The 25,561-nt window shown below is 38.3% G+C and overlaps 1 protein-coding gene across 1 annotated transcript; it reads right to left on the bottom strand.

Moving 5' to 3' along the window:
• Positions 1-499: 499 nt before the first annotated feature.
• Positions 500-10,033, bottom strand: LOC591574 (nucleolar and coiled-body phosphoprotein 1). The gene is made up of 6 exons (XM_791131.5): positions 9,813-10,033; positions 7,077-8,963; positions 5,490-5,621; positions 4,831-4,923; positions 3,013-3,190; positions 500-2,613 (listed from the first exon to the last, which is right to left on the bottom strand). The coding sequence occupies exons 1-5, from the start codon at positions 9,915-9,917 to the stop codon at positions 3,032-3,034; spliced, it is 2,376 nt and encodes a 791-aa protein (XP_796224.4). The 5' UTR covers positions 9,918-10,033; the 3' UTR covers positions 500-2,613; positions 3,013-3,031.
• Between the last annotated feature and the right edge of the window lie 15,528 nt (positions 10,034-25,561).

The raw sequence follows: 25,561 nt of genomic DNA, 5'->3' as shown, positions 1-25,561 counted from the left end.
AGTGAAGATGAAATGAGGGAGAAACTCAAGAAGAGGAAAAGAGATTTATGAAAAGGAAAGGAGTGAAGAGGAAAAGAGAGAGAAACTTATGAAAAACTACAAGTACCTCATATCATTATACGAGGTACTTTCACAACTTCTGGGTTTTCTATCAATTTATCAAATTTATGAAACATTTAGTTTAATGTATGAATATCTAAGGTCAACATTTGGTCATTCCGGTATGAAAAGGTATTTAAAATATATATTTCATAAATTTGATGAATGGTTGATGAGAAACCCAACTGTTGTGAAAATACCTTATACATTTATTACTTTATTATTATATCATTAATTTGTACATTTTTATTAAAAAATCTCTAATATTCCCCTCAAAAATAAAACAATTCTTGGAAAAAGATATTCCATAACCCTTAGAATTGACCCCCCCCCCCCAAAAAAAAAAGAAGAAGAAAAGGATGAAATTGCTGAAAAGAATGAAAAGACACCAGAATAGACATCAAATTTCAGGAGAAATTTATTGAATTGTTACTTCTTCACATTTAAATCAAAGTGCTTTACACATGTCCATTTAAAGTACCAAAATGAATAACAATGTCCAGATAAGTTATATACACACTCAGATAGGACAATATATTTATATCGATAGAACACTGCCACTGTCACAAGCTTTACAAAGTACAATTTGGAAAATCTTTGTGAATTAATGGTGCCCCCTACTTTAAAGGACTTAAACTTATGGATTTTGTACACATATAAACTTACGGTATATAGAATAAAGAAATAAAGAATTTTATACAACTCACTCCTAATCAAGGATTGGTCAAACATGGTCACGTGTGATCATTACAAATTTATCATGAAAAAGCGTGCAATAGTTCCCAGTACTATCTAAGGACTTTGAAGTACGTGATGCGCAGCAGTACGTGTAGTAGAGTAGTTTACGTGCGTACAGGTATACTGTGTGTGTGATGTGAATTCATGGGTAGCAATGCTCATTAACGCGGGTAGAGGTAAGTGCGCTTATCTCGGTGTGCATGCTAAAGTGGGCCTTTTAAACTTGAGATTTATATGTCAGCGATGATGACACAAAACTAGCTTGAAAAAAATCTTCTTACATCAAATAACAAGGATCTAGGAGTCGTGTATAAAAAAAATGATGCATACGGTATTTTAATTTGTTCATAACAGGATTTACTCAATCTTGTTAAGGCTGTCTTTGCACCTATCGTACAAAGCCGATATATGCATACAGCCTCAACATGAGTGCGAATAGATCCTGTAATCAAGTGTAATTTGCACTCAGATCATTCCTTTGACCAACAAGTCCAACACTGTACATAACCTGTCATGGGTACCCCAGCAAAGCATAGAAAGTCAATGCTAATGCGTATTGACCTCTAGCACTGCACTACGTGCTAATACGGTAGGCAGCAATTGCACACATGAATAGTCAAGTCAATACACACATAACACACACATGCACTAATGAAGATGATGTGGCTGTAAGCAAGTTTGACAGTAGACTCATGATTTGAATTTTCGAATTATTCTTTCTAACATCGGTAAGTTGAAGAAAAAAATTGTATTTTACTGCTATTTTGGTGTCATAAATTGTCACTAAAGTACTGATTTTTAGTGAAATCAGGTCGAGTTTTGTACAGTGGTGTTTGAAATGTTGAGAATCAATAAATCAGGTTTTAATACACAGCCAGGAAAGTGATGCAGCTACATGTATGTGTGGTCATGGGTCCCTACTGGGAATCTTATCTTTAAACTAAATAGCTACAATTCGATTGTCTGTTACCCTGTAGCATCAAAACAAACATTTTCTCACATGAATCGTACACAATTCAGAATTGTATTAGAACAAATAACCAACAATTCATTAATTCATCATAAAATTGAAATTATATGTCTACAACAACCTGACCTTTTTCCGTCCTGTAAATGACACAGAAACATGTTTAAAAATAAGAAATACCTTGTCTTACAAAAGGTAAGAGCAAAATTACACTGTAATAATAAAAACACTACAATTCAAGAAACACCTTTTAAACATAACATAAAGCAATGTTGAAATAAAACATGAAACAATAAGAGTAAAAGCATAATATCTACAAAATATAATAACAACCCTCCCCCTTGCCAAGCATCAAATCACAGAGTTAATTGTAAAATAGAAAATGCAATGTGAAGTTCAGTATTTGTACAAGTGTCAAAAAGGAAGAAACAAATCATGATCGTCTGGATATAACAAATTCTAAAAAGAAATCATAAAAGTTATTTACTCTAAAACTATGAAAAATAATTCACTTAAAGCCTGTCTGCCCTAGTTTGGCCAGGGGGATTAGACCTCCCTTTGTGGTAGCTGGCAGGTGGTTATATCATCAAATCAGCTCTCAATTAACATAAGAAAAAAGGTACCACGGGGGATCAACAGGTACCCTTAGGAATTGTTGGCTATATAGAGGGCGTAAGTACCTACAAGTAGTGCAGTGGGGCTTTAAAGGTGTCATGATGGCCATCAGCAGGTTACAAAACTGATTTCTTGGCTTCACTTTGAGAAGTCATCTTTTCCCCTCTTCCATTTGCCAGATGTCCACACGAGGTCTGGGGAAGAAAAAAAGGGGCAACATTTTAAGGGCTGTAAATTGCACAATCAAATGTCATGTAATATACCAGTTCAACCATTTTTTTAAAATGTGTACATCTACAAAAAAGAGGCCTGTTAGCAGACCGATTCAAGATAGCTCTATCTAAACTATAATGATTTTAAATCTAAATATCATGCATGCCAATTTTATTAGGCCCCAAATCATTTGGGTTCATAAACCATGTAGAAGTTATCGGGCTTCGGCAGCATCTGTGTTTCAGCCATCGGGTCCCTGTTTAAATGAAACATTGTCTGGGTCTAAATTTAAAAACCAACATGTATTAAATTGAGAATTAAAAGCACAATACCACCATAATACCATCATCAAGCACAATAAAGTATGTGATGTAAATCACCTGTTTCCATGGCAATCACTCAATCACTGTCAAACTTGATGGAGTTGATTGTGGTGGAGATCTGCCCGCCTCTATAGCTGCCTCTCTTCTTCTTGGTCTTCTCATGACGGAACGCCTTGCCCTTCACTACCTTCAGATCTCTGTTGGCTCGCTCTCCCCAGCAACCAGAAGCTCCTCTCTACAAACAACAAAAACATCAAGGATAACATAAAGTAATTTATATTGGGATCTAGCCGGAGCAATAAAACTATAATCACAGTTGGCAGTGAGAAATGAGACTACATGTACCACCCACCCATAGGGAGGGTGTCTCCTTATTCCACTCCAATATGCTAACCTTATGAAACATCCAAAATAATGATCTCCAATGAGTTTGACAAAATAAGGGTTAGAATTATCAATAAGTCATTATACATTTTGTGGTATGGCTCAACATCATTTGAATCATAGTCTTATACTGTTTTTACACCTGGTTTTGGGGGGGGGGGGGTTGGCTAAGAGGGTTTTTAGCGCTGCAAGTTCCCGGCCTATCTTTCGTGTTCACACATGTTTTTTTGCGAAAGTGAGTTAGCTCCGCAAGATCACAGGCTAAGCTGGCCCTGCTCCAGAGTAGGGATAGCGCGGCAATTGCCGCGCTATCCTGTCAGGTGTAAAGCCTGGCAGATCTTTTGAAAGATGGTGCACGTATGAATATTCAAGAATATGAACAGTCACCCATGATAGCGCACGTTTTCCGCAGTAGCACGCAGGGGTTTGCGACTTTGAAAATCCTCAAATTGTTGCAAATGACGTTTCATTCTCTTCCTTCTACTGTAGTTAAAGGGATCGGTTAACAATGTTAAATCTGAGATGCACGGCCCTACGTGTTATCAGTGTCTGTGATATGGTGTAATATTGAAGCCCTAAAAATATCGCGCCTCAAAATGATCAAGAAGTGGCTCAAAAAAGTAAAAATCTTTGAGTGACCAGTTTTACCATACTCGTTTTCCCCAATAGACTGTAGTGTTATGAAAACCGTTTAGCAAACGGTTTTCAAAATGTGTAATTCCAATCATAAATATCTTGATAATCAGACAGGTGATATAAAAGTCACGGAGTTCCTGACTGACCTAAAGGTTTATAATTATCATTGCAGCATGAGCTAAATCCAGGACTTTGTTTCAGAATCTGAGATAAAGTTACCGGATCCCTTAAAGCTATTCTGTCTCCGACGATGATTCTTTCTCAACAACAAAAATGGCAAGCAGGACAACCATTGTATCCTTTTGAATCCTGTGGCGTGCCATTTTGAAGAATGAAGTTGTCTGTCAACTTCCGGTTGTGGAGTCGTAGAACTGCACCGCGCGTGCGCACAGGTTAGGTCATGTAAATCTTCTGAATATTCCAATAGTCCCGGGTTAAGGCTAAGCAGGTGTGAAAACAGGCAACGTTTTAAAGCCTGGGCTAGCTGTTAACCCGGGGTTAATTTACCAGGTGTGAAAACAAATTTCTTAGCCCGGGCTAAGGATAGCCCAGGTAATCTGAACCAGGTGTGAAAACGGTACTAGTCCTAGAGCAAAATTGTCTTCAAACACTGCATCCATGTTTCTTGCATGACCATACAGCATGGTAGCATAGTGTAAGTTTCAAAATCTTATATTTTCATCAAAACTGCCAATCTGAAGAAAAAAAATTGACAAAGTTCCTACACACAGATATTGTTTTTTAAGAGACGGTACATGTTAACAGAACAATGTAGCAACAGAAGAAAAAATTTAGTGGCCAATTTGAAAAACAACATGTCCTGATAGGGATACCAGATTGACTGCTTTGACTGACCTTAGCATCAAATGAATTGTCCTTGAGACGCCAATCAACCTCATGATCATCTTCTTTTACTCTGCGAAATGGTTCATTGGACTTCCTCCCCTTCTGAAACGAGAAAATCACAAGAAAAGAGTTCTATCCAACATGTATGATGTATGACAATGTAGTACCTCTTTAAATCTGATTGCATTCACACTGAATACATTTCACAGTTATTGAATCATTCTTCAATGAACTCTAAAAAGTATTAAGTAGAACTCTAAATTATTTTCATTCATTTATTAAAAGTTGAATAAATATTTTCTATAAGAAATATTAGTGATGTACTCTCCTTTTAATATCATTTCATGAATAATTTAATATGATTTCAACTGTGGCTTCTCTTGTACAGTTGAATTTCTCTTCTATTTACACTGTAGCCCAAATTTGACTGGTAAATGTGATTGAAACAAAATTTCTAAAAAGCATCAAAGAGAAAAAAAAGTTACAAAATTCAGACAAAATGGATGTTCATGTATGGCAATGTCTTTTCATACTAATCTCATCGAAAAGGGTCAAAACTCACAAGATCTCTTTAAAAGCCAGTAAAAAAAATGTTGAATTTCAAGAAATTGGAAAATTGAATAACTAAAAAAATAAAAAAAAACAATTTTGAGAAATGGAGCACGAACCTTCATCTTTGGGACTGTGTTAGGTGTTTTGGGTGTCTCCTTCACATCTTGGGTTGGTGTTCCTTTGATATCCTTCTGGCTATCTTCCTCCTCGTCGCTATCACTTTCGCTGCTTGAGGATTGGCGTCTCTTCTATTGTAACCAGGAATAAAAAAGAATTAATAAGAAAGAGCATCAAACGTTATTACATGCATGGCTATTGGTCTGAACTCTGAATTTAAAAGTCTTTTAAAAACCCGAAGAAAAAAAACCAAGCAATAAACAGAGAGATAAATATTTAGGGGGGAATATTAAGCATTGCAAAATCACATTCACATTCAACTGTGAAATACAAATATCATGAACTTTTTAATTAGCATCTACAACTTACTGAATATCAAACTTCTACAAGAAGGTTCACATTATGTTGAGCTATAAAGCAATAATCATATTAAAGGTAAAGACCAGTATTGGAAACGCCCCAATTTCAAAAAATGAAATGGAAGCTCTCATTACCAATCATGTGAAAGAATATGTTTTGACTAATACATGATGATAAAAAATTTGCCGGGAAACCGCCTACTAATTCATATATTTGGTAAATTTGTTTCTCTCATGGTCTGTGAGAGATATAGGGTAGTCCCATATACATCTTTCTGTGTATAGTGCTTGTAACTTTACGAAGAATGGGCCAAATTTCTTATCATTTTGATGATTCCAGAACCTTGCAGATGCTAGATGCTAGATGATCAACCTTTTATGATCGATTCCACAACGTTTTTTTCACAATGCAATTGCATGACCATAACTGGTCTTTACCTTTAATGAAATGTTGAAAACTTGAAATTCAAGCTATTCCTTCACATTTTTGTTCTCATAAGTACTTTAATTTTGTTTTTTAAATCAAAGTTTATGCAAATGTGACATCTTCTAGGAGGGAGTTTATATTAAACCCACTTATCACCATGAAATTAGAACAAACTTCAGAAATCATTTAAAAGGAATTATCTAACCCGTTTGTGTTCAAAATCGCCTGTGTGTAGTTTGTATATTATTACAAAGCATGAAAATGATATCATTCAATTCCATTTAAAACTATATCTTGCATTGCATTCTTAAATATAATAGTTTAGGTCAAAGAGTGTCAATATGTTTCAATTCATTTCAGTTGAGAAAGTTAGGGCAACAAGCTTCAATGAACGAAGAGGGTCTTAAAGCCTGCACTAACTTGGCTAGGGGGGATTAGATTTCAGTTGAGAAAGTTAGGGCAACAATCTTCAATGAACGAAGAGGGTCTTAAAGCCTGCACTAACTTGGCTAGGGGGGATTAGACCTCCCTGCAAGGTCACTGACAGGTGGTTATCTCATCAAATCAGCTTTTAATAAACATAAGAAAAAGGGGATCATGGGGGACCACCAGGCATCGATTAGGCATTGTTTGCTATATATATATATATATATATATATATATATATATATATATATATAGAGGGCGCAAGTAGCTATAGTACAAGACAAGTAGTGCAGTGGGGCTTTAAAAAACTCATAATTATCTGCAAATGCTATGCCAATGGAAGGGCAGGAGAAAATTGGACAAGGGGTGCTTACCTTTGTCAAGACCTGTTTCTTCGCCACTGGCGTCTTTTCCTCTTCCGACTCGGAACTCTCGCTACTGCCATCAGAGTCATTACCATGTTGAATGCCATTAACCTTCACTGCTTTGGGGGTTTGAGGTTTGCTAGGTGCTGCATCGTCAGAATCGCTTTCCGATTCAGAACTACTGCTGTCTTCGACTGGCTTCTTAGTCGCAGGAGATTTGGCTTGTTTACCGGGTGCAGGAGATTTGGCTGTTTTGGTGGGAGCAGCATCGTCCGAATCGCTATCTGAGTCTGAACTACTGCTGTCTTCGGCAGGCTTCTTAGTCGCAGGAGATTTGGCCGTTTTGCTTGGAGCAGGGACATCTGAATCGCTTTCTGATTCTGAACTACTGCTGTCTTTGACTGGCTTCTTAGCCGCAGGAGATTTGGCCGTTTTGCTGGGAGCAGGAACGTCTGAATCGCTTTCGGACTCTGAACTACTGCTGTCTTCGACCGGCTTCTTAGTTGCAGGAGATTTGGCCGTTTTGCTGGGAGCAGGGACGTCCGAATCGCTTTCTGAATCTGAACTACTGCTATCTTTAACTGGCTTCTTAGTTGCAGGAGATTTGGCCGTTTTGCTGGGAGCAGGAACATCTGAATCGCTTTCTGAGTCTGAACTACTGCTGTCTTCGACCGGCTTCTTAGCCGCAGGAGACTTGGTTTGAGACTTTGTTGCATTTAGAGTCTTCTTACTTGCTTCCTCTTCATCTGATGAGGAATCACTCTCAGAGCTGCTTGAGACGGGCTTCTTCTTTGAAGGAGTCTTTGCGGGGGTCACCTTGGTCGCCTTCGGAGCTGGTTTCACTTTTTCACCTTCTTCCTCTGATGACGAGTCAGACTCTGAACTACTTGCAGCAGGCACCTTGGCTTTACTCACATTCACCTTGACACCTTTTGGGGTAGCTTTCACCGGTTTAGCAGCACTCTCATCATCCGAAGAGTCACTTTCAGAAGATTCAGACGACTCCGCCTTTTTAATAGGGGCCTTTGGGGTAACTTTTGGGGTAACTTTTGAAGTTGATTTCACTTTTGGTGTGGCAACTTTTACTGGTTTAGGGGCAACATCCTCCTCGCTATCATCATCACTATCCGAGCTGCTTGATTCTGCCTTTTTTACCGGTACTGTTTTAGCCTTGTTTGGCGTTTGCTTCGCCTTTGGCATTTTCTTTACCTCCTCTTCTGAATCACTTTCTGAGCTGCTAGACTCAGCTGGTTTGGACTTGGATGGAACAGGTGTAACCTTAACAGCTTTTCTAACTTTGGAATTTGCTGCATTCTTTTTTACTACTTCTTCATCCGTCGAGGAAGAGTCTGAATCGGAACTAGAATCCTGTTTTTGTTGCTTCGTCGTTTTACCTTTTGGTGTGACTTTTGGAGCAGGTGTCTCTTCCTCGTCACTTGAACTTTCTTCGCTGCTCGACTCCTGCTTTTTCACTGGGACTTTTTTGGCAGGGATTGCAGGCTTCTGAACTGTTTTTTCATCGTCACTGGATTCCTCCTCGCTGCTTGAACTCTCCTGTTGTTTTTTGGCAGGAGTTTTTTTAAGAACTTTCTTGGGTTTAACCGCTGGTTCATCATCGCTGCTTGATTCATCCGAGCTCGATTCTGCATTCTTTCTTTTCAGTCCTGCTGAGCTGGTTGCAACTTTTTTTACCGGTGCCTTGACTGACGTCGTCTGCGTTTCATCGTCCGAACTTGATTCACTACTGCTCGTTTCACTCTTTCGAACCTTCTTTGCAAGAGGTCCACCGGTTGCTGCCTGGCTACTCTCGCCTTTTCTTTTAGTTGACGTCTTATCTTTCTTCCACCATGCCTTGTAGAAATCCATGACTGATGGCTGATCAGTGTCTGGAGGATGCTGTAAATAAAGTCAGACACACGATGGTTAGCATAAATATACTTGAGTGGGGTTAGTTAAAATGCTTCTATTACAAAACATAAAACAAATACAGACATAATTTAAAGCTTTCACTATGAACATGACGGACAATGAAAGCGGACAAAATATACAGTTCCTCAGGTAGACAAAGGAACATCCCTTCACTGCTTTTATGTAAAAATGTGTGGAACAGGTATCACATGCATATTCACCTGTTCTACACATTTTTACATAATAGCAGTGAAGGGATGTTCCTTTGTCTACCTGAGGAACTGTATATTTTGTCCGCTTTCTTTGTCCGCCATATTCATAGTGTTTGGGCCTTGCACTGAGAGTAAATAAATCGCAATTAAGGCTCTTTCACATCGTCCTAAACTACAGCAGACCCTGTTTTCTTATGTCATGACAGCAGCGTTATTTTCTTTTCAAATGTTCTGAAGCTCACAACACGAGATATTACTAGCTTCATATAGATCTACTAGACTGTGTGTTTTCCTGCAGCTACTGCATCATTCCCACTTTACAATCGTGTAGTTCCCCACCCCCATGGCCATGCACACAGAAAGGGCAGTTTCCCCATGTCATCTTGGCCTGCGCCTGGTCACATAAAATTGCCATTATTCAAAGCATTATTAATTATATTAGGGCTTTAGCCTTTAGGCATTCAGTAATATCTACATTTCGGTATGTCAATACCTGATACACATAACGCGTGTGGCTGAATGAAGCACGCCGCGCCAGCCCCGGTGTAGTTTGACATGCGATGTCGCATTTTGCCATAAGACTAGTAGATATGCGCCGAACGCGAACTTGGGCTGGCTAACTTACCGTTCCCGTTTCTTTTTTGAACCATTTTGCAGCCTTCTCCAGTTTATTTTGGATTAAATATTTCAATACATGTGGGAACAACTGACTTGGAGTAGCTTCTTCCATGTTTGGGTCCTTTGAGAGCTAATATTTAGTAAAACATGACAATCCTGAAAAATGAGTGTAGACAATTTCGCACACAGTTTGATCCACACGCGACACACGTGGTAAATTAAAGGTACACCGATTTAGTCTCTTTCAAGAATTTTGTATTTGTTTAATTATGAAGGACATAATATTTGTGCCAGAAATGGGGATGTATATTATTAGTGGATCGAGGAGGGTTAAAATAGGGAGGAAGATTTGGATCGAGGCGGTGATATAGGGCTCCCAGACAAAGAGACCAAAGAATATTAATAAGCATAGAGTGAGTTAGTCCGGCCAGGGTCGGCGGAGCGTCTTTCAAAGTGATGAGGGAGCATATCAGCAGCAACAAAAAAGGGCACTTTCTGGGAAAACAGGGGGCACCTACAAAAGGAAACCTCAAAGCCAAAATACACTATTTTTAGACGTTGGTATATACCCCCATATATTGTGATTACATTATCAGGGATTTTTTAATATTGTTTCTCTCTGTACAGGGTCCAAGATATACTCATTAATATATGGGGTGACATACGTCAGGGTCTGAAAATTTATTATTTGAGATTTAAAAGGGGTATCGGTAGCATATATTGGCACGAGCTTTAGTGGAGTCATGAATATTCATTAGTCCCTACGTCATAGACGTGCGGCGTGCGTACTCTGTCATATACACATGTACCAGTACACGAGTACGTTCGTAAGCATTAGTACATGTACGTTGCTCCGGAATGAAGAGAATCACTATAAAGGACGAATTACTCCGTGAAGCCAAGTACGAACAGAGAATTGAAAGCAACTACACTCCCACATCTAGCTAGTTTTGTAATAACATACAGTTAATTTTGTTCATAATAGTTTATTCTTTCGTGGCTTCATACTAAGGAACTTTAAAAAAGATGATTTGTAGAAAAAGAAGAAGAAAACATGTGCACCCAGCAGTTCAATGCAGTTCTTATATTACCTACCTAGGCCTATATACCCACCTACCAAATATTACTTGCATGTTGCTTAAATAGTTCGATAGTTGACAGCCACAATATTTAGTAAAATAATAGGCGTTTCATGTATTTTAAGAGTGGTATATTGCTTGATAGCATCACTCAGGATGATTTGATTCGATCTCATTAATGAAACTATGCAAAGGCATTCTAGTCTCAAACAAACCATCACCACTAAACCGAGTGCCAACAACATTAAACCATGCGCCAAATTTAGTAATCTTCTTTTGTGTATCGAAAGACCGAGGTTTCCCGGGTTTATTTAGGAAAATTAAAATTAAGGGTAGGTTGTTTGATAACATCACTCAGTATTTAAATCCGATATATATATAATTATATATATCTCATTAATGAAACCATGCCAAGGCATTCTAGTCTCAAACAAACCTACACCATTAAACCGAGGGCCAACACCATTAAACCATGCGCCAAATTTAGTAATCTTCCTTTGTGTATCGGAAGACCGAGGTTTCCCGTGTTTATTTAGGAAAATTGAAATTTGATACAATTATGTTCGAGTACATCACTTTGTATATAATTTGATCCGAGATATTGGCCTATCTCATTAATGAAACCATGCAAAGGCATTCTAGTCTCAAACAAACCTACATCACTAAAGCGAGTGCCAACACCATTAAACCATGAGCCAAATTTAGTAATCTTCTTTTGTGTATCGAAAGACCGAGGTTTCCCGGGTTTATTTAGGAAAATGGAAATTTGATACTATAATGTTCGAGTATATCACTTTGTAAATGATTTAAACCGAGATATATCTAATTAATAAAACCAGGCAAAGGCATTCTTGTCTCAAACAAACCATCACCATTAAACCGAGTGCCAACACCATTAAACCATGTGCCAAATTTAGTAATCTTCTTTTGTGTATCGGAAGACCGAGGTTTCCCGGGTTTATTTAGGAAAATGGAAATTTGATACTATAATGTTCGAGTACATCACTTTGTAAATGATTTAATACGAGATATATCGCATTAATGAAACTATGCAAAGGCAGTCTTGTCTCAAACAAACCATCACCATTAAACCGAGTGCCAACACCATTAAACCATGTGCCAAATTTAGTAATCTTCTTTCGTGTATCGGAAGACCGAGGTTTCCCGGGTTTATTTAGGAAAATGGAAATTTGATACTTTAATGTTCGAGTACATCACTTTGTAAATGATTTTAACCGAAATATATCTCATTAGTGAAACCGGGCAAAGGCATTCTAATCTCAAACAAACCATCACCATTAAACCGAGTGCCAACACCATTAAACCATGAGCCAAATTTAGTAATCTTCTTTTGTGTATCGAAAGACCGAGGTTTCCCGGGTTTATTTAGGAAAATGGAAATTTGATACTATAATGTTCGAGTACATCACTTTGTAAATGAGTTGAACCGAAATATATCTCATTAATAAAACCAGGCAAAGGCATTCTTGTCTCAAACAAACCATCACCATTAAACCGAATGCCAACACCATTAAACCATGTGCCAAATTTAGTAAACTTCTTTCGTGTATCGAAAGACCGACGTTTCCCGGGTTTATTTAGGAAAATGGGAATTTGAAACTATAATGTAACTATAATGTTACATCAATTAAATTATTGTTAACACTTATTAATTCCAATGAGACAGCCTTTGATTTGGATCATTATACTGAATGAAACAGTGGTCCTAAATATGCATAAAATTAAAATTGCTCTTTCCGTATTAATTTTGTTGACGTCCTTTTCTGAAATTTATTACATATGAGTTGGGCAAAATCAGAAAGTTATGTCCATATTTGTGCTGATCGATATGATAATGTGAACTGCGATTCAAATACCAAAACATTATGTGCAGGCGCGGATCCAGGATTTCTTAGGGGGGGGGGCCCACTTTATTTTTTGGTCCGAAAAAAAATCGTAACGACTCAGCCAGCTGCTAAATAAGCGGGGGGGGGGGGGGGGGGGGGGGGGGGGGAAGAGGACACTTTTTTTATTTTGGTCTCGAAATTTGAAAATTTGACATTTTGTTCCGTCGGGGGGGGGGGGGGGGAGGTCACCCTTTTTTAGGTCAGCCAATGGCATATATATATATTTTTTTTTAATTAAAAAAAAAAAAATCACAGAAAAGGGGGAGGGGGGTTGCTCCAAAATACACACTTAAAAAACCAAAGGGGTTAGGGTCAACCCCCTAACCCCTCCCCCCTCTTCTGTACGTGCCTACTCGTCTAAAAAATAGTTTTTCCCCTCCCGCGCGAAGCGCGGAAGCTTTTACGTTTCATTAAATCATTAGAGAAAGAAGCCGATTCGTTGTACCGTTCTCGAAAATAATCCTCGTCTGAATACATTTTTTACGTTTAATTAAATCATTAGCGAAATAAGACGATTCGTTGTACCGTTCTCGACTCTTAATCCTCGTCTTAATTCATCCCCTCTCCCTCCCGCGCGACGCGCGGAAGCTTGTACGTTTCATTAAATCATTAGAGAAAGAAGCCGATTCGTTGTACCGTTCTCGAAAATAATCCTCGTCTGAATACATTTTTTACGTTTAATTAAATCATTAGCGAAATAAGACGATTCGTTGTACCGTTATGACTTTTAATCCTTGTCTGAATTTCAAATATGTTCTTTGTCTATTCCCTTTTCTTCCTACGTCCTCTTCCTTTACACTCCTCTCTTTTTTGGCCGGCGTTTTTTGGGGGACCACCCCACCGCCCCCTGGCTACGCGACTGCTGTCAGATGAACATAATATGTTGATACCTTGTCCGCCCCGGAAGCTCAGGGGTTTAAGGTTTTAATTTACGGTCAGATTAGCATTCGGGGGTCCGCCTTAGCGCCCTAGACGGGGTCCAGGGGACAGAGCCCGGAAGTTCAGGAGTTTTAGGCGTTTGATTACGGTCAGATGAGCATTTTTGATACCTTATTATTTGTGACACTAGCAGGACACTATTTGGCGTGGGGTCCAGGGGGCAGAGCCCCCAGAAATCAGGGGTTTTAGGCATTAAATGACCGTCATATGAGCATCTAAGGGCCCGCCTTAGGGCCCTAGGACGAATCCAGGGGGCAGAGCCCTTAGGATTTTAGGCATTAATTTTAATCATGGTCAGATGAGCATATTTTGATACCCCATCATAATGTGACACTGGCAGTTAACTATTTTTTCTTTCTCGCTCTCTTTCTTTCTATTTCTCTTTAATATACTTTTTCAAAGAAAGTGTGGGGGGAGGGGCTCGAGGATCCCGATCCCCGCCGTTCCGCGGGTCCTGATATGTAGGCATCTCAAGAAGCATTTTCTTGCCTGGCTGTAAATTTAGGAATTTGTCATTTCCAAAAAACGCATGAAGTGAGGAAAATTATCTCATTTCAGCATTATTTGTTAACCATCGTTATGGAATTATAAATAAACCACGTTTAAATTCTATTTCTCCAACCCCCCCCCCCCCCCTCCGATCTACACCTTGTTGGCGGGAAAATTGCAACTGATATCCCTTACCTTTCTTCATCATCTTTTTTTTCCTTTCCTTTCTCTCCTCTTTCACTTTCCCTTCCCTTCCTTATCTCTCTTTTAGGTTTGCTGGGGGGGGGGGGGGGGGGGAGGGGCACGGTCATTTTGTCTCCAACCCGCTCCACACATTGTTGGCGGGATTAACCGCAACTGATCTCCGCTTCTTTTCTCCCTTTTCTTTTTTTCTTCCTCTTTTTGTTCCCTTTTAGCTCTCCTCTTTTCCTTTTCCTTCCTTCTCTCTTTTTTTTAGCGGGGACGGGGGGGGGGGGGGGGAGGCTAGGGTCTTTTGCCCCCCCCCCCTCGATCCACAACTTGTTGGCGGGGAAAATTGCAACTGATATCCCCCTTCTTTCTTTTCTTCTTCCTATTTTGTCCTTCCCTTTATCTCCTCTTTATCTTTTTTCTTTCCCTTGCCTTCCATCTCTTTTATTTTTTGATTTGGGGAGGGGGGGGGGGAAGGGGGGAGGCAAGTCCTTCCCCCCCCCCCGATCTCCTACTTCCCTCTTTTTTCTTCCTCTTCTTTTTTTCCCTTTCTCTCCTCTTTCCCTTCTTTTCCTTCTCTCTCTCTCCTTTTTTTTTTTTTTTTTTTGCGGGGGGGGGGGGGGGGGCCAAGACACGCTCGGCCCCCCCCCCCCCTGGATCCGCGCCTGATTATGTGATATTATTAACTAGACTAGACGTTATTGTCAGCAAGCAAGTTCTTCAACAAAGAATTCAGTAATTGAACAACATTGCATGTTTTAGTCAAAACAGATGAGAAGCTAATAATAATAATAAACCATTCTTATATGCGCTAAGAAAAAAGAAAAGAAGGATAATATCAGACATGAGGGAAGAGAAGAGAAAGAATAACTGCTCTGTCATAACATTGTACTAATTTAACAACAAAAAACAATGTGTCTTTAAAGATACTATGTCCCTTTTGCAGCCAACATCAAATTATGTAGGACTTTGCAGGCATTATGAATATGCCATGTATGTTCTATCTGTGAAATTTAAACGTTAGCAGTGTCCTAATATTCAAATTATGCAAGTAAATCATTCTGTTTACTTGCTAGACTTCACTGTTAGACACTATTGAGTGACTGACTGGCTTTTTTCATCTGGTTGGTAATAACATACATTAAATGAGATGTAAAGGGTACATGAGCATTATTTGTCTACATCAATAACCCACTTCTTGTAATGTCCAAAATTAAACTGATTGAATATTTGCGCTGAATAAAACGTACGACCATTCGGTACAATGTTGTGAAAAATCAGACCATTACTTACTGGCTCTATAGTTCCTAAGTCGATTCGAAAACTAATAGTCGTTATTTTCCCATTTAAAGACTTCAAGCCCCCTTTTGTTTAGGGAAGTTTTAAGTTATTATTGTCTTTCAAATGCCTTTGGAATTTAACCTTTTCATTTTGGGCCTCCAAATGGGACATAGTACCTTTACGAGACTCTTGGAATTTTGTCTGTATCAACCTGCTGAAGATGACCAGGTAATTTATGCCATAACTCTGCAGCTGCCAGATGAAAGGATTTCGCACCATAGTAACTTGTTGATATTGAGGGAGGAACTAACAATGATTTTGACTGAGAGCGAATGTTTTTTGCCTGGCAATATTTTGTTATCAATTGTTGTAAGAAATCAGGGCCTAATCCTTGCATGCACAAAAACACCAATGTCAAAACCTTAAATCAATTCGTTGTTTAACTGGAAGCCAATGGAGTTTTCCTAAAAACTGGGCTAACGTGATCATGAAGTCGAGTGCGAATAACCAACCTTGACGCAGAGTTTTTGGATTCTTTGCAGCTTCTGAATTTCATTACCAGGAAGACCATATAAGATACCATTACAGAAGTCAAGGCGAGAAACTACATGAGCATGAACAAGTCTTTATGTGACCTCTTTGAAAGAAAGGGACGACTTGTCCCAATCTTATGCAAAGCATAACGTCACTCCTCTGGAGAGTGAAAATGTAGTGAAAATAGAGTGAACATTAACTCTTTTCTTCTTAGAGAGCACACTAAAATCAGTAGATATTCACTCCTAAACAAGTGATCACTGACGTCACTCCCAAGAAAGTGAAAAAAGAGTGAAAAATTCGATCTTTTATTTATAGAGAGTATAATCAAGCAAAAGAAGAATTGCCTCATCGCCCTTATCAAGGCATAGAAGGATGGCATTTACAAACCTTACATTTTCACAACTATGGTACTGCCTATAAGCTGATTGAATAGTAGCATACAAATTACTTTGTCTAAGGTAAAAAAACATAATTATCTCAATTGTTTTACTTATGAGTAAACTGTGCAATAGGTCTGTACTTTTCAAGTCTTATGAATCAAGTCCATCTCTCTTAATAATAGGCGAGATGTGAGCCTCCTTCAGTGAATCAGGAAAGCGTTAGAATTGGGTCTAACTCGCAGGTAGAGAATTTGGAACGTGAAATTATACTTTCAACTTGCTGCGGAGACACTGCTTGAATTCATCAAACTGAAAGCTAGTCTTCTGGAACATGACATTAACAACGTCAGGGCAAGATGCTTTCAAGCATGCCTACACTCTTAGATGGACTGTTAGCACCACACTAAAGTTTCATATAAATTTGAAGGAGGTCAATAATCATTATAAAGACACCCCTTTTTGTTAGAGGGGGTATTCCAGAAAGGGACCAGTATGTGAAAAAATTGGGCACGGGCCCATGGACTGTGGCCTAAAATTAGGTTTACTGATAGGTCGTTTCACAAATAGGGCATACATAGTCCCTTTAGAGGACACCTTTTGAGTGAAACACAAAGTAGATGGAGCCAACGTCCACACACGTCACATCGCACCCATGGAGGTTCGTGTCTGTTCCCTTCCCTGGCTTCTCACATGACAGCATGGGTGTCGATCCCGGGGGGGATGGGGGGGATATATCCCCCCCAATATTTCAGGTGGGGGGGATGGCCCTGTACAATCATCCCCCCAATAATTCACCATCAAAAAAAAAAAAATTAATGATGAGAGCCCGATGAGAGTAGTTCATGGTTATTACTCGCAAGATGACCATCAATATACACATTTTGCTATCTCATTTTCATAATAAATACATAATTTATATACGAAGTAAATGAGACAACCGTATATGAGACAAAAATAAATGAATTCTCGCTCATACGGCTTCATCAGAAATTGATGAATTTATTCAATTTGTTCAATTAACAGCATCATAGAAATGCAGTTCGCCAAATACAAAGACGCAGCGTTAAAAAGCAACGAGCTAAATGTTAAGCGCGAAGCGCAAAAGTAGCAATCTGCGATGCACATGCAACTCTGTGACGAATTCGTGATGAGATCGGAGACAAGGAGAAAGCTTCCGCGCTTTGCACGGGAGCGGGGAAACTGAATTCAGACAAGGATTTAGAGTCGAGAACGGCACAACGAATCGTCTTCTTCTCTGATAATTTAATGAAACGTCAAAGCTTCCGCGCTTCGCGCGGGAGGGGGGGGAACTGAATTCAGACCAGGATTTAGAGTCGAGAATGATATATCGAATCGTCTTCTTTTCTTTAATAATTTAATGAAATGTCAGAGCTTCCGCGCTACGCGCGGAGGACGGGGAACTGAATTCAGACAAGGATTTAAAGTCGAGAATGATATCCAATCGTCTTCTTTCTTTAATAATTTAATGAAACGTCAGAGCTCCGCGCTACGCGCGGAGGAAAGGGAACTGAATTCAGACAAGGATTTAGAGTCGATAATGGTACAACGAATCGTCTTCTTTCTCTGATAATTTAATGGAAACGTCAAAGCTTCCGCGCTTCGCGCGGGAGGGGGGGAACTGAATTCAGACCAGGATTAGAGTCGAGAATGATATATCGAATCGTCTCTTTCTTTAATAATTTAATGAAATGTCAGAGCTTCCGCGCTACGCGCGGAGGAAAGGGAACTGAATTCAGACAAGGATTTAGAGTCGATAATGGTACAACGAATCGTCTTCTTTCTCTAATAATTTATGAAACGTCAAAGCTTCTGCGCTTCGCGCGGGAGGGCGAAGGGGGGGGGGGACTGAATTCAGACAAGGATTAAGAGTCTAGAATGGTACATCGAATCGTCTTCTTTCTTTAATAATCTAATGAAACGTCAGAGCTTCCGCGCTACGCGCGGAGGAACGGGAACTTAATTGATTCAAACATTAAGGATAAGACAAGAGTCGAGAATGGTTACATCGAATCGGTCTTCTTTCTCTAATAATTTAATGAAACGTCAAAGCTTCTGCGCTTCGCGGGGGGGGGAACTACCCCTCCCTGCAACCCAACCCCTAGGGAGCGCGCTCTGTAATTGATTCCCACGCTTCGCGTGATCACTACCGCCCCCTAAAATGAAATCCTGGCTACGCGCTTGGGGAGGGGGTGCAACCTGCCACACGCTTCTACCTCTTGGTTGCTTTGATTCATTGCCGAAAAATTTTGGCACCTATCATCCCCCCCCAACCACGGATACAAATCGACACCCTTGCATGACAGCATGTCACAAACTGCACGCTGGTCCAAAGGTGCAACAGCATTTGCGATGAGGATGTTGTGCACATATGTCCTCATGTCTTGTGCGAGATGCCCCACCTTCGAGGATCTATTCCTTGGACAAAAGCCAGAGCGTTCTGCAATAATTATTGAAAGTGAAATGCGCAAGAAGTTGCATTATAACAGAAATCAACACTAAACATATCAGTAATAAAAATTTCGCCCAAACGGGGAAAATAAGGCACGAATATGGCATTTTGTTTACCTCTTTAAGTTTTAATGACAATTTAATTCCTGAGCGGTCTCTAAGAACAATAATAAAAGGCTACACCAGACTCTATAAAGACAAGTATACATGGCAAAAGTACCTCGTCGGTTCCGAGCAGGTTGGATTGGCCCTGATGATGCGTCACTTGCCTTTGAATTGAAGCTTTGCACCGCACAATGCTCATTTGGAAACTAAATTGAGTACTAATCCCACGTGGCTCTCTTGATATTCAAACAGGGAAATTACGAATCTAAAACATAAATTTTGGGCTTGAAAAGTAAAGATTTGTTCCACATGGGGTACATACGTGTGATTCATCATCGAAATCAAATATTTCACCCTTGCTAGCACTTTTGATAATTTGCAATCTGGAATAAAAGGGCAATTTTGGAATTATTTAAATTTTGTCCCTGGTTGGGCACATTTTACAATTTATTAAAAAGTAACATTTCTGCCTTAGACAGGCAAACTTTAGGGCTGTAGTCGCCTTCAGGTTTGACGAATTGAATTGAATTGAATTGAAATTCACATTTATTTCATTCTCGATTAAAAATTACATTGATACAAAAGATACAAAATTATTCACGAACAAATTTCGAAATGAAATGGGGAACTACATAAATAAAGCCCTTAGGCCTTGTACAAGCATAGTTCCCAAAGCATTCATAGCACAATGTAAAGCAAAGATAAACAAAAACAAAGATAAAAAACAAAACATTAATAAAAAAGAAACAAAAAACAAAAAACATATAACACAAATGTAAATATAAGATAAGTAACTATACATATTTGAGATAAAGAAACTGCTTCAACTTTTTTTGAAGGAATTAACTGACTTGCAATCAGAAACTGTTAAATTAGTACAATGTTATGACAGAGCAGTTATTCTTTCTCTTCTCTTCCCTCATGTCTGATATTATCCTTCTTTTCTTTTTTCTTAGCGCATATAAGAATGGGTTATTATTATATAGCTTCTCATCTGTTTTGACTAAAATATGCAATTTGTTCAATTACTGAATTCTTTGTTGAAGAACTTGCTTGCTGACAATAACGTCTAGTCTAGTTAATAATATCACATAATGTTTTGGTATTTGAATCGCAGTTCACATTATCATATCGATCAGCTGTTTACATGATTTCTTAAAGTACATCTTTTATGATTCTAACCGTAACAGGTCATTCAGTACCGAGAATATCTGAAAATTGGTTAGACAGCGATTCTAAATAGTGTTTTGATGTCTATTTGAATCAATTATAAACAGCAGAAGATTTACTCTTCTGTTTACGGGAAAACTATTATAAAATATATCGAGTCTCAATATCATTTTAGATTGGCAAAATAAACATATTCAGAGGTAAAATTACCCTTTCTATATGTTAAGAGAGAGAGAGAGATAGAGAGAGAGTGGGAGATGGATGGAGAGAGAGAGAGTGCCGAAACTCCTTATAAAGAAGTGCGTCATTGGGGGTAAAGTGCCATAATAAGTTGGACAAAGTGCCCAACTAGAGTCAGTTAATAATTTCTTTAGTGACGGTAAGTGCCCCGTTAGGAGGAAATTTCTTACTTTCATGGATGCAAAAGTGTCTTTTAAGAGCCGCCATTGAATCAGCCAGGTGTAGATATTGAATAAAACACCAGGTGAGAGGGGGAGGATTGAGGAGTCCTGAAAAGGATTGTCGGTAATCTCTTTTTTTTTTAGTGTGTGTCGTCCTAAAAAAGTACTGTTGGTAGTCTTGAAAACTCGAACACCTTTCCAGTATTAACTTTCGAATTTCCTAAATAAACCCGGGAAATCTCGGTCTTTCGATACCCCCCAAAAATTAATAAATTTGGGGCATGGTTTAATGGTGCTGGCACTTGGTTCAATGGTGTTGGTTTGATTGAGTCTATATTATAGCCGTTACATTTTTTCATTAATGAGATATAATCGAATCAAATAAAACTGAGTGATGTTATGGAACAACTTACCAGTATTAAATTTCCATTTCCCGAAGGAAACCTGGGAAACCTCGGTCTTATTGATACAAGATGATTACTAAAATTTGGGTCATGGTTAATGGTGCTGGCACTCGGTTTAATGATGAAGGTATGTTTGTGACTATATAGTTATTACAATGTTTCATTAATGAGATATATCCTGATCAAATCTTACAGAGTGATGTTAGCGAACAATTTACCAGTATTAAATTCCTATTCCGTATATTAACCGGGAAACCTCGGTCTTTCAATACACACAAAAAAAATATTAAATTTGGGCATTGTTAATGGCGTTGGCCTCGTTTTAGTGGTGTAGGTTAGTTTGAGACTAGAATGCCTTTGCATGGTTTCATTAATGAGATATATCTTAGATCAAATGAGACTAAGCGATATTATCGAGCATCTTACCAGTATTCAATTTCCATTTTCCTAAATAAACCCTGGAAACCTCGGTCTAAATTTGGCGCATGGTTTAATGGTGTTGGCACTCGGTTTAATGGTGATGGTTTGTTTGAGACTAGAATGCCTTTGCATGGTTTCAATAATGAGATATATCTCGGATCAAATCATATACAAAGTGATGTACCCGAATATTATAGTATCAAATTCCCACTTTCCTAAATAAACCCGGGAAACCTCGGTCTTTCAATACACAAAAGAAGACTACTAAATTTGGCGCATGGTTTAATGGTGTTGGCACTCGGTTTAGTGGTGTAGGTTTGTTTGAGACTAGAATGCCTTTGCATGGTTTCATTAATGAGATATATCTCAGATCAAATCATTTACAAATTGATGTAACATTATAGTTACATTATAGTTTCAAATTCCCATTTTCCTAAATAAACCCGGGAAACGTCGGTCTTTCGATACACGAAAGAAGTTTACTAAATTTGGCACATGGTTTAATGGTGTTGGCACTCGGTTTAATGGTGATGGTTTGTTTGAGACAAGAATGCATTTGCCTGGTTTATTAATGAGATATATTTCGGTTCAAATCATTTACAAAGTGATGTACTCGAACATTATAATATCAAATTTCCATTTTCCTAAATAAATCCGGGAAACGTCGGTCTTTCGATACACGAAAGAAGTTTACTAAATTTGGCACATGGTTTAATGGTGTTGGCACTCGGTTTAATGGTGATGGTTTGTTTGAGACAAGAATGCCTTTGCCTGGTTTTATTAATGAGATATATCTCGGTTTAAATCATTTACAAAGTGATGTACTCGAACATTAGTATCAAATTTCCATTTTCCTAAATAAACCTGGAAAACCTCGGTCTTTCGATACACAAAAGAAGATTACTAAATTTGGCGCATGGTTTAATGGTGTTGGCACTCGGTTTAGTGGTGATGGTTTGTTCGAGACTAGAATGCCTTTGCATAGTTTCATTAATGCGATATATCTCGTATCAAATCATTTACAAAGTGATGTACTCGAACATTATAGTATCAAATTTCCATTTTCCTAAATAAACCCGGGAAGCCTCGGTCTTCCGATACACGAAGATTACTAAATTTGGCACATGGTTTAATGGTGTTGGCACTCGGTTTAATGGTGATGGTTTGTTTGAGACAAGACTGCCTTTGCCTGGTTTTATTAATGAGATATATCTCGGTTTAAATCATTTACAAAGTGATGTACTCGAACATTATAGTATCAAATTTCCATTTTCCTAAATAAACCCGGGAAGCCTCGGTCTTCCGATACACGAAAGAAGATTACTAAATTTGGCACATGGTTTAATGGTGTTGGCACTCGGTTTAATGGTGATGGTTTGTTTGAGACAAGAATGCCTTTGCCTGGTTTTATTAATGAGATATATATAATTATTATATATCGGATCAAATCATATTGAGTGATGTTATCAAACAACCTACCCTTAATTTTTATTTTCCTAAATAAACCCGGGAAACCTCGGTCTTTCGATACACAAAAGAAGATTACTAAATTTGGCGCATGGTTTAATGTTGTTGGCACTCGGTTTAATGGTGATGGTTTGTTTGAGACTAGATTTCATTAATGAGATCGAATCAAATCATCCTGAGTGATGCTATCAAGCAATATACCACTCTTAAAATACATGAAACGCCTATTATTTTACTAAATATTGTGGCTGTCAACTATCGAACTATTTAAGCCACATGCAAGTAATATTTGGTAGGTGGGTATAGGTAAGCCTAAGTAGGTAATATAAGAACTGCATTGAACTGCTGGGTGCACATGTTTTCTTCTTTTTTTTTCATTTGTCTACAAATCATCTTTTTTAAAGTTCCTTAGTATGAAGCCACGAAAGAATAAACTATTATGAACAAAATTTACTGTATGTTATTACAAAACTAGCTAGATGTGGGAGTGTAGTTGCTTTCAATTCTCTGTTCGTACTTGGCTTCACGGAGTAATTCGTCCTTTATAGTGATTCTCTTCATTCCGGAGCAACGTACATGTACTAATGCTTACGAACGTACTCGTGTACTAGTACATGTGTATATGACCATAGACATGACAGAGTACGCACGCCGCACGTCTGTGACGTAGGGACTAATGAATATTCATGACTCCACTAAAGCTCGTGCCAATATATGCTACCTTTAAAAGGTCGCAGTGCAAAAAAATTACATCTATAAAGAGGAAAAAACAATCCTGATGGAGTTATAAGCACAATTTGATAACGAAAGACTGAAAAGATCTTTTAATAAGAAACATAATTATATCAAATTTAGTGAGAGACCTTTGGGTGAAATAAAAGAACAAAATTCACATTTATGGTGAACAGAAATAAGGGGGCACTTATCCAAAGGAAAGGGAAAAAGGACACTTATTAGTAAAGAAAGGGAGCATGTGTCAAAGTAAAAAGTGGTTACTTATGTTATTACAAAGCATCTCTAAAACTTTGAATAAGGAGACTCACCTGCATGAAATGAAAAGGAGCACTCATACAAAGGAAAAGAGGCACTTGTCAAAGTATAAGGGACACCTCTCAGATTTGAAAAGAGGTGAAGGATCATTTATCAGGGGTGGTAAGCTAGGGGCACTTCTTGAACTGAAAAGGGCACTATCACCTGAGATAAATAAGGGCCGAATGGGAAGGGGCACTTGTAACAAAGGCAATTGGCACTTGTCGAAGAAAAAGGGGCACCTAGATTTTATCAAAGGGGTGAGAAAATGCATTTATGAGAAGGGGAATCAAGTGGCTTATTTTTAAATGGAATTTTCGGAAGGAAAAAGGTCACTTATTCGAAAGAAAAAGGAGCACGTGTTAATAGAAGGGGCACTCATCAGAAGTGAAAAGGGGCACTCATAAGAGATGAAAAGGCACTTATCAACTGAGGGAACGGGTACTTACAAAAGAAAAGGGCACTTTATAAATTAAAACGGACACCTCTTAGATTTGAAAAGGAGCAATTATCATAGGTGAAGAGGGCACTTATCAGAGTTGTAAGAGGCTTATAAACATGTTGAATAGGCAACTATTAGAAATAAAAAGGGGCAGTTATCAAAGTAAAATGGGGCGCTTCACAAGTTACTAACAAGGGCGTATATAGTAGGGTTAGTTGACAAATAGTTATAATCAATTTAAAATGCAAGTTTTCTCATGGGTTGCAAGGTCAATTAAAACTAGGCCTAATAAAACCATGCATATATTCCATGGGAATTATATGGGGGTCGATCTTTTCGATATTTTGATCCTTACTTACCCGGCTTTCCCGAAGTCTAAAATGTAAGTTCAATAAACTCATTTCAATAAATGCACGAGGAATTAAACACATATTTGAAAACATTCAGTGTTTTCACGTATGACCGCGGCGGCACTTAAATTTTTTAATTAAAAAAGGAGTCATCTTGTGATTTTTCGGGGTCTCTTCAACTTTTGGAGCATTCTTCGATCTTTTCAACAGTCTCAAATTTTATGTTAATAGTCACATACATTTTACATAATTGCAAGGAAATGTTAATTAGGAAGATTTTATCAATCTTAGATTTCAGATGACTTTGTCAAAAGCATGCATGATAGTCCCTAGGATTTATGCTGGCATCATTTGAAATGTAGTTTCGAAATGTTTTCATATTGTTCTCTTCTTCCAGTTGCCCTCTTCCAATAATCAGTTTAGAAAAGAAGAACGAGACATTTACAGGGCGAACGTATAAATAACATGTCGAGTGAAAGAGGAAAAAAAATGAATTGAATTGCATTGAACTGAACTGAATTGAATTGAATTGAATGAATGAGTCCATTTACTTCACACAGCAATCTCCGTTTGCTGAAAGTACTACGGAAGTAAGTTGGAGTAAAATATCTTGTTACGTGGCGGTACGCGTATACTAGTTCTTTGCAATGCAAAAACCTTAGATTACTCTCTCGCTCATTGATATCTTCTTTGGTTAT

This window comes from Strongylocentrotus purpuratus, unplaced genomic scaffold, assembly GCF_000002235.5.
Source record: "Strongylocentrotus purpuratus isolate Spur 01 unplaced genomic scaffold, Spur_5.0 spur5_scaffold_10, whole genome shotgun sequence".
Lineage (NCBI taxonomy): Eukaryota > Metazoa > Echinodermata > Echinoidea > Camarodonta > Strongylocentrotidae > Strongylocentrotus > Strongylocentrotus purpuratus.
This window is presented reverse-complemented; position numbering and strand designations above follow the sequence as displayed.

Bases quoted from the DNA above. Each gene is read 5' to 3' on its own strand.
- LOC591574 (XM_791131.5), bottom strand. From the start codon at position 9,917: ATGGAAGAAGCTACTCCAAGTCAGTTGTTCCCACATGTATTGAAATAT. The intron at 8,964-9,812 runs GTAAGTTAGCCA...CTTTATTTACAG, and splicing joins TCAAAAAAGAAACGGGAACG to CATCCTCCAGACACTGATCA. The intron at 3,191-4,830 runs GTCAGTCAAAGC...TGTTGTTTGTAG, and splicing joins ACAATTCATTTGATGCTAAG to AGAGGAGCTTCTGGTTGCTG.